Source organism: Acipenser ruthenus, chromosome 2 (genome assembly GCF_902713425.1).
Source record: "Acipenser ruthenus chromosome 2, fAciRut3.2 maternal haplotype, whole genome shotgun sequence".
In the NCBI taxonomy this organism is placed as follows: domain Eukaryota; kingdom Metazoa; phylum Chordata; class Actinopteri; order Acipenseriformes; family Acipenseridae; genus Acipenser; species Acipenser ruthenus.
The window spans coordinates 91,339,444-91,348,583 of NC_081190.1; the positions used below are offsets into that span (position 1 = coordinate 91,339,444).

Sequence of the window (9,140 nt, forward strand, 5' to 3'; positions counted from 1 at the left end):
TTCAAGGACACCTGTCAGTTGGAATTGGTGTTCCACTGACTACCGGGGCGGGGCTTTGCATACTAAAGGGAACGTGCTACTGTGTCCGGGGTTGGTCCCACAAAGTGTAGGCGGAGGAAAGGCTGGAGGGAGAGAATCAGTGCCGGGTTCTTGTTGTTTTTATTTTTTCACGTTGTTCTCTTGGTTTTGATTCTTTTTCTTTTGTTTTATTCAGCACATCACGAAGAGGACTAGGAAGCTTCCGATCCTTTCGTTTTGTTTCTCCAGCACGCCCTCCCTCACATCCTTCTTTTTTTTTTTTTTTTTTTTCGTGTAAATATTAATAAAGAAAAACTTTTTACACGTAAAGTACTGTCTGGAAATTCCATTATTACTCACACGCCTCACACGTGGTGTCATTGTGGGAGATGGATCCAGCTACAGTCTTGGCAATGTTTAGGGAGCAGGAGGAGAAACGAGAGGAGATGGAGAACAGCGCCAGGAACAGCTCGCCCAGTTCTTTGGACAGCTGGTGGAGAAAATGTCGACACCAGCATCGGAAACAGCGGTTGCCCGGATGTTTGCAACACAACCGAAGTTACAAAAGATGACTCCGGAAGATGATCCCGAGGCTTTTCTGGTCACCTTTGAGAGAGTGGCAGAAGCAGCAGGGTGGCCCAAGGAACACTGGGCCATGAAACTGGCACCTTGCTTGACAGGGGAAGCTCAAGCAGCGTATAGGGCATTAATGGCCACAGAGGCAGCGGATTATGCCAAAGTAAAAGAAGCTATTCTCTCACGCCTCGGGATCACAGAAGAAACATACCGGCGCCGCTTCCGGGAATACCAGCTGTCCGAGGGGGTGCGGCCCCGGGTTGCGGGACAGTATCTCCTGGATCAATGCACCCGGTGGCTGCAACCAGAAGAACACACCCCCCAAGAACTGGTGCAGAAGATCGCGATAGAACAGTTCGCGTCAATACTACCGCCAGGAAACCGGGAGTGGGTTAAACGGAATCAACCTACCACTCTCGAGAAAGCCATCATCCTGGCGGAGGCATATGAAGACGCGAACGAAGGCGCCGTCCCTGACCCCACTCCTGCTCCTAAGCCAACCCGGACCAACCAATCAATGAAGCCCAGAGGGGGTAACCAGACCTTTAGACCATGGAGGCCGAGGTTAGCCCCATCTTGGGCGAGAGGAAAACCCCCTAACCTGTCGGTCACTGACTCACAGGACAAACAAACTCCGTTGGTGCCTTCTACCCCAGTGTGTTACAGGTGTAATGAGCCCGGACATATTGCCAGGGATTGTCCGATGATGGAGGTGGACCTGGCAAAAAGATCCTGGTCAGCGGTAACAGGTAGGAACATTGGGGAATGTCGGGAGGGCCCTTATCAATTAAGAGTACAGGTCGGGGATAAGAGTTCTTACGCATTTGCGGACTCTGGGTGTGCACAGACATTGATTCGACAAGCTCTCTTGGAGGGGGTAACCTGGGAGCCACAGGGTAAAGTGGCTATCTCCTGTATCCATGGAGAAACTCGGGTTTATCCCACCACTAAAGTTAAACTTACTGTTGATGGTTATTCAGCTTACGTTAAAGTGGCTGTAGCACAATGTTTGCCATACCCTGTTCTCCTGGGAAGAGACTGGCCGTTTTTTGATCGTATTTTAGGTCGGGAAATGGTCTTAGTTTCTATCAGGGGACAATCTAAGCAACGGGAGAAAACAATTGGCGAGATTTTCCCGTTGCAAACCGACCTGTTTAACCCTAAAATCCGCCCCAGAAAAACAAAAAGAGAGCGCCGGGTGGAAAAATATGAGGGAACTCTGAGACGACAAGGGGAGGTGTCTGACTCAAAAGTAAACCAATCTCTGAAACGGCAGGGTAAGGGAGTAGGTGTTCAGTGTGACCGGGGCTGCGAGGTTACTGATGTGGAAGGTCAAATAATACAAGATACTCCTCTCAGTGTACCTAACCATTGGGACCGAGATATTGACCTGGGATATGAACAACAAAATGATCCCACGTTACAATACGCTTGGAAACGGGTTAGATATGTTGAGGGGAAGGATATGCAGGAAGGACAACCAGTGGTATTTCCGCATTTTTCTGTATCTGGGCACTTATTATATAGAATAACCCGGGCTCCCGGGACGGGACAGCTTGTAAAACAGTTATTGGTTCCTGGGCCTTTTCAGTCGGAAGTCATGAGATTAGCGCATGACATTCCATTTTCAGGTCATTTAGGAACTGAAAAGACCCAGGAACGAATTCTGGCCCGGTTTTTTTGGCCAGGGGTTTACGGTCTTGTGCGGAAGTATGTATCTGAGTGTCCAGAATGTCAATTAGCTGCCCCGAAGTTAGTTCGCCCCGCACCTCTGGTCCCACTGCCCATTATTGGAATACCGTTTGAGAGGATTGGTGTAGATTTAGTAGGCCCTCTGGAGGGTGCAGACTCAGGGTATCGGTATATTTTGGTAGTAGTGGACTACGCAACACGATATCCAGAAGCTGTTCCCTTACGCTCTATGAATGCAGAAGTAGTAGCAAATGAATTGGTAAAAATATTCTCTAGGGTGGGAATCCCGAAAGAAATTCTCACTGATCAGGGCACTAATTTTATGTCTGGCTGTATTCAGCAATTATACAAATTATTAAAAATTTGTTCAATTAGAACCTCAGTTTTTCATCCTCAAACGGATGGGCTTGTTGAACGATTTAATCAGACTTTAAAAAGTATGTTGCGCCGCTTTGTAGATCAAGAAAAACGCAATTGGGCCAAGCTGCTTCCCTACTTACTTTTTGCAGTTCGTGAGGTACCACAATCTTCAACGGGATTTTCCCCGTTTGAGCTCTTGTACGGTCGGCAGCCGCGGGGTATCTTGGATCTCATAAAAGAAGGTTGGGAAGAACAGTCAAAAGAGTCTAAAAATTTAGTAAAATATGTGTTACAGTTACGCGATCGCTTAGAATTAGTCGGTCGATTGGCGCATGATAATCTCAAAGCGGCACAGCAGAAGCAGCAGCAATGCTACAATAAAAATGCAAGAATCAGGAACTTTCGGCCTGGGGACAAAGTGGTGTTGTTGCTTCCCTCATCGGAATCTAAGTTGTTTGCTAAATGGCAGGGTCCATTTGAGGTTATTCGAGCGATTGGAAAAGTAAATTATGAGATCCGACAGCCTGGGCGTCGGAAAGAAAATCAAATTTATCACGTTAATCTCCTCAAACCGTGGAAAGAACGGGAGGTCCATTTTATATTTCCTGCACAGGAGGGAGAGGACTTTGGACCCTCAATTGAGCCAGTGTCAGCAATTGAGGTCCCGATGGGGGAACAATTAACTCTTGATCAGTGCAGAGAGGTAAGCGATCTAATTAATATGTTTGCTGATGTGTTTTCTAACGTGCCTGGAAGAACGCATTTGATCGAACATGCTATTATCACTCCGCCAGGTCTAAGAGTCAGACAGAGACCGTATCGCATTCCAGAGAGTCGGAGAGATTCTGTTCGGAGGGAGGTGGAGTGTATGTTGAAACTTGGGGTAATTGAACCTTCCCGAAGCGAGTGGTGTAGCCCAATTGTACCAATAGACAAGCCAGATGGGTCACTACGGTTATGTATAGACTTTAGGAGGGTGAATGCTATCTCTAAGTTTGATGCATATCCCATGCCTCGAGTAGATGAACTCTTAGACAAGCTGGGGCGGGCCCGGTTTATTTCAACCTTGGACCTGACGAAAGGATACTGGCAGATTCCATTAACTAAAGCCTCTCGTGAGAAAACGGCATTTTCAACCCCAGAGGGTCTTTTTCAATTTCGCACTATGCCGTTCGGACTTCATGGAGCTCCTGCTACCTTCCAGAGACTGATGGACAGGGTATTACAACCTCATCGTGAGTACGCTGCTGCATATATCGACGATGTAGTTATTTATAGTTCTTCCTGGAAAGAACATTTGAATAGATTAGAAGCCGTCTCACAGTCTCTGAGGAAAGCGGGTCTCACAGCGAACATGGCAAAGTGCGCTATTGGAAAAGAAGAAACTAAATATTTAGGTTTCATAATGGGTAAGGGTAGAGTGAAACCGCTGGTTTCAAAAGTCCAGGCTCTGTTGGATTCACCGGTACCTACCACGAAAACCCAGGTGAGATCATTGTTAGGGTTGGCCGGTTATTACCGCCGCTTTATTCCACACTTTTCCACTATAGCCGCCCCTCTCACTGATCTCACTAAAAAGAACGCTCCAAATAAAATTAAATGGAGTGCAGAGTGTCAGACGGCCTTTGAATCTATTAAAACTAATTTGAGTCAGGCCCCAGCATTAGTAAGCCCGGATTTCAGCCGAGAGTTCATCCTTCAGACAGATGCATCGCAGACTGGTCTGGGGGCGGTTCTGTCCCAGGAGAGAGATGGTATAGAACACCCGATATTATACATCAGTCGGAAGTTACTGTCCAGGGAACAGAGGTATTCAGTAGTAGAGAAGGAATGCCTGGCAGTAAAGTGGGCTATGGAGTCCTTAAAATACTATCTTCTGGGACGACCCTTTGTACTCATCACAGATCACGCCCCTTTAAAGTGGTTAGACACAATGAAGGATTCAAACGCTAGGATTACGCGGTGGTACCTGGCGCTCCAACCCTTCGCCTTTCAAATAAGGCATCGTGCGGGTAAGTTACACCAAAACGCTGATTTTTTTTCCCGGGAGGGGGGGAAAAAGGAGGGGTTAGAGGTTTCCGAGTGTTCCTTCGGCTCCACTCTGAGGGGTGGGATATGTGATGAGTCAAAGGGGTTTCGGTCTGTAATTCAGCCTCCCGACAGTAGAAGGTATCAAACCAACTCGGGACTTCCCTTACCAAGATCTCGTGACCATGACGAAAGTCATCTTTATGAGGGGCGGCACCTTGGTGAGGGGCGGAAGTACGAGTATGTAAAATCCAGCCACTGGAGTCACGTGAGGTTCAAGGACACCTGTCAGTTGGAATTGGTGTTCCACTGACTACCGAGGCGGGGCTTTGCATACTAAAGGGAACGTGCTACTGTGTCCGGGGTTGGTCCCACAAAGTGTAGGCGGAGGAAAGGCTGGAGGGAGAGAATCAGTGCCGGGTTCTTGTCGCTTTTATTTTTCACGGTCGGAAGCTTTACTCACGTTGTTCTCTTGGTTTTGATTCTTTTTCTTTTGTTTTATTCAGCACATCACGAAGAGGACTAGGAAGCTTCCGATCCTTTCGTTTTGTTTCTCCAGCACGCCCTCCCTCACATCCTTCTTTTGTTTGTTTTTTTTTTTCGTGTAAATATTAATAAAGAAAAACTTTTTACACGTAAAGTACTGTCTGGAAATTCCATTATTACTCACACGCCTCACAATCCACACAACAAGTTAGTTCTTGAAAGAAAATTTGTGCTTATACCAACGTTTACCAAAAACAACACAACAAGAGGTAAGTGAAAAACACAAAATCGCAAGGCAACCCTGTGGCAGGGCTGAGGCCCTGCACCTGTAAATAGTGTGTTTTTGTTTCTTGTTTGGATGTTTGTAAATAAAATTTATTGAAAATAGGTTTGTGTTTGATATGCCTGGACTGGGGTCAGAATCCCTTCCTTAATTAGAACAAGTGTTGAATGTGGCCATGTGTTAATTGATTTATTGATTGTCAATGAACCCTGTCCTCATGCCTTTAAAAGTTTATTTGTTCTTGGCCAGCTGGAGGTACATTTAGCAGGGAATCCTCATGACTATGTGTACAACCAGGGTGAGCAAACAAGGCAGCCAACAAGTGATCACCGTTTGTATACCGGGATCACTGGAACTAGGATCACTGTGTGTGTGTGAACTGGGATGCTAGTGTTTAGCATAGTGATTACTTTAGGGGAACATAACAAATCCTGTGTGTTAAGGAGAAGGTTCCTGTAGCGGGACCTCCCTTTAAGTGGAAGCAACGCTGAGCCTCTTCCTGGCAAACTACATTTTTTTGCTGTTTAACCCGCTGTGTTTTGTTTTGTATTTTTGCATGTCTTATTTTCATTACACTTTGTTCGTGTACGTCTTCCCACACTAGGACCACCATTGCTGGTACCCTAGTGGCAGCCACCTCGCAGTGGTGGAACGACCTTCCAAGGATGTCCAGACTGCCCAGTCCCTGACCACCTTCCGGCGCCTCCTCAAGACACACCTCTTCAGACAACACCTGTAAAACTCAACTCTTCCCTTCTGGACAATATAGCACTCTGCCTTTTTAATGCACTTTAACTTGCGCTAATCTGCTCCCTATTTTACTGTATAGTCCTGCACTTAACCCAATGTAGTATATTGGATTTCACCTGCACTCATTTTGCATTTGGTCTTATTAGGACTGAAGTCATTGTATTTTGTATCTTGCTCTTAATTGTACTGTAATTATTGATATGTATTTTTTGTATACAACTGTAAGTCACCCTTGGTAAGGGTGTCTGCTTAGAAATAATAATAATAATAATAATAATAATAATAATAATAATAATAATAATTATTATTATTATTATTATTATTTCTGGGACAAACAAATGGCTGGGCATTTTTTTTCTCTTTGATCTAACAACTGGCAGAAAAAAGAATGATTTAACAGTGTAAATTCTCTTTCAGGGAACTATATAAAAAAGTAGCCCCACATCCACTACCAAGAGCTGTCATTTGTGTTTGTTCTTGTTTTATTGCCTTAGTAACTATCACACCTTGACCTAAGCACCATATGGAAGCAATTTGCAGAAAGCATTTCATAGTTAATAGTTCTGATACAAAGCTTGTTGTCACATTTAGAGGGACCTGCTTGTTTTCTTCACCGGGTTTAGTGACTCGTTAAGTGCACACACACACACACACACACCACCTATAGGCCAGAAGGTCAGTCCTGGAACTTGGTCTGGGGCCACTCTGGAACTCTGCAACACCTCAGTTTACAAAACCTCGGCATAATGTGAAGGTGACACTGGAGCAGGTCATTCATTTTTTGTGCCTCTTTCTCTGCCCCTTTCAGTGTATCATTGTATAGTGCAACTTTTAATTTTCATAATAGAGCTCTTCTCTCGCACATATTGGTCTGCTGATGTAGGAGTCTCCATGAATGATCCATTTGTCTTTATTTTCAGAGAACATATGGTATTGAACTGTGCTGTTCACATGTCCCACAGTTTCAGTGTGTGATGAATCGCCCCTCAGTCGCTGCGAGTGGTCCTTGGCTGTCATCTATCAGTTAAAGAGATTTGGTTGCAGGTTCGAACACAGATACGCAACGTTTCAGATAATTCAACTCAAGACTTGAATTAAGTCTCATGAGTTATACAGAACTCTGTTCCCTCCTGTAGCGGTATAAATTCTACACACATATAGGTGTCATGCATGATGTCTCTACATCAATAACATAACAAAGGAGGAACGAAGCAACAAAACACACGTCCTCTATTTACACAGAACACCCTTCCTCTCCCTCTTATTAGAATCTCGCATGACTTAGCCTCTCGCATGAGACATATTAAAGTTACAGCACTCAAAACATTATCATTACAAGTGTCACTACACTCTCTCTCTCTGAAAAGAAAGCAAAGTACCTGGTGCCTCTCAATAATGTTTTATCTTCATAAAAATGTATTAGAAATTAAAAATTCAACTGTAGATGAAACTTCTACCGCCTTAGAATAAGGCTTCAGAAATTAAAATAAAATCTATGTATTTATTTATTAGTTTATCTAATTAAGAGTCCAAATAAATGCGGGTCTCATTTAAAAGTGCAAGTTTAGACAATAATACATACAAAGTACACACAAGATATGCACCGGGGCGCATATACCCTGCCACAGAGTCGCAATAACAAGAGCGGCCCTAGACCAAGTTCCAGCACTGACATTCTGGCCTATAGGTGTTGTGTGTGTGTGTGTGTGTGTGTGTGTGTGTGTGCTTAGTGAGTCACTAAACCCGGTGAAGAAAACAAGCAATGTCTTGGCCAGTCAGGTAATGTCCTTAAGTTCTTCTGTAGAAATACCTGTTACTCTAACAGGTGAACAAAAGAAAGGAGAATTAAATCATTGTGTGTGTGTGAGAGAGTGAGAGTGAGAGTGAGAGTGGGAGTGAGAGTGAGACCTGCTTACACGCTGCCTGCTCAGGAACACTGCTCTGAACAGTTGAGAGGCTTGCCCCTTTTGTACACCTTAGCTCCACCCCCTACCCATTACCTGGGACTGGAGCCAGGTGCAAATATTCCCCTCCACCAGCCTCCCAGTAAGCTGACTCCTATGGAATGTTAACCCCGTAGTTGCCAGAGCCTGCAGGATGGACAAGTTCCTCCTGTTCTCTCTGCTGGTAGGAGGTGAACATTTCAGTGCATGGAATTCATCTACCCTATCACAAGTGTTTGCCTTGAGATTTCAGTTCTGCTCATTTTTAGTATTACCTATAATTGATGGTCTCCAATAGAAAAGTAGTAGTAACCGATACTAACAGCACAATTCAGGGTTACATATTCAACTCACTGACCCAATCTAAGATCTCAAAATATTGTTCTTTATTGCTGAGATAGTGTAGCCCTTTTATAACTATTGTTTTTGGAAAACAGATTTTTCCATTGAAAAACAGACATTAAGAGGTCAATATTTTTATAATTCTGTTGATTTGTAGATATATCTTTTCTCATGCATTATATTTTTTTTGATTGATTGTTATCTTTACTGTATGTTATGTAAGCATTTGCAGAGGTATCCTTTCACATTAATAACATCACGATGCATTCATCATTGGCCGTTTAACTTTTCAAAAGACAGATTGTGCACAGATTGAAAATCAGCACATTTGTCATCTGCTTCCACTGACACCTCTCTTAAACATGCTTGCTTGATTCTGAAAATGCTGGTTAATTCTTCCAGAGGAACAGCTGCTGAAAATCAAAAGTTTGTTCACCTAATGAAGAGCTTAGGATAAGTGCAACAAGCAATCGCTGATCAGCACTTCCCAGTTGAAAGCCTACAATGGACAGCCTGATTATCATGCTGATTTCAAGACGTTCTCTGATTGGAATTGTACCTCTCCTGATTGGCCAACTTGGGTGTCCAGCAATCAGCTACATTGACTGGCCAACAAATTTGTGAATGTGAGTAAAACTGGAAAATCTCCCAGACAGCAGAAT

The 9,140-nt window shown here is 44.1% G+C and overlaps 1 protein-coding gene across 1 annotated transcript; it reads left to right on the plus strand.

The window, feature by feature from the left end:
- Positions 1 to 323: 323 nt before the first annotated feature.
- Positions 324 to 5,241, plus strand: LOC131702076 (zinc finger and SCAN domain-containing protein 29-like). Its single transcript, XM_059003761.1, has 2 exons — positions 324 to 1,343; positions 5,181 to 5,241. The coding sequence occupies exons 1-2, from the start codon at positions 521 to 523 to the stop codon at positions 5,198 to 5,200; spliced, it is 843 nt and encodes a 280-aa protein (XP_058859744.1). The 5' UTR covers positions 324 to 520; the 3' UTR covers positions 5,201 to 5,241.
- The last annotated feature ends 3,899 nt before the right edge of the window (positions 5,242 to 9,140 follow it).

What these genes read in the sequence shown, in the direction of transcription:
- LOC131702076 (XM_059003761.1), top strand. Translation starts at nt 521, where the DNA reads ATGTCGACACCAGCATCGGAAACAGCGGTTGCCCGGATGTTTGCAACA. An exon ending in ATCCTGGTCAGCGGTAACAG is followed by an intron (nt 1,344 to 5,180) that starts GTAGGAACATTG and finishes TGTTTTATTCAG; the next exon opens with CACATCACGAAGAGGACTAG.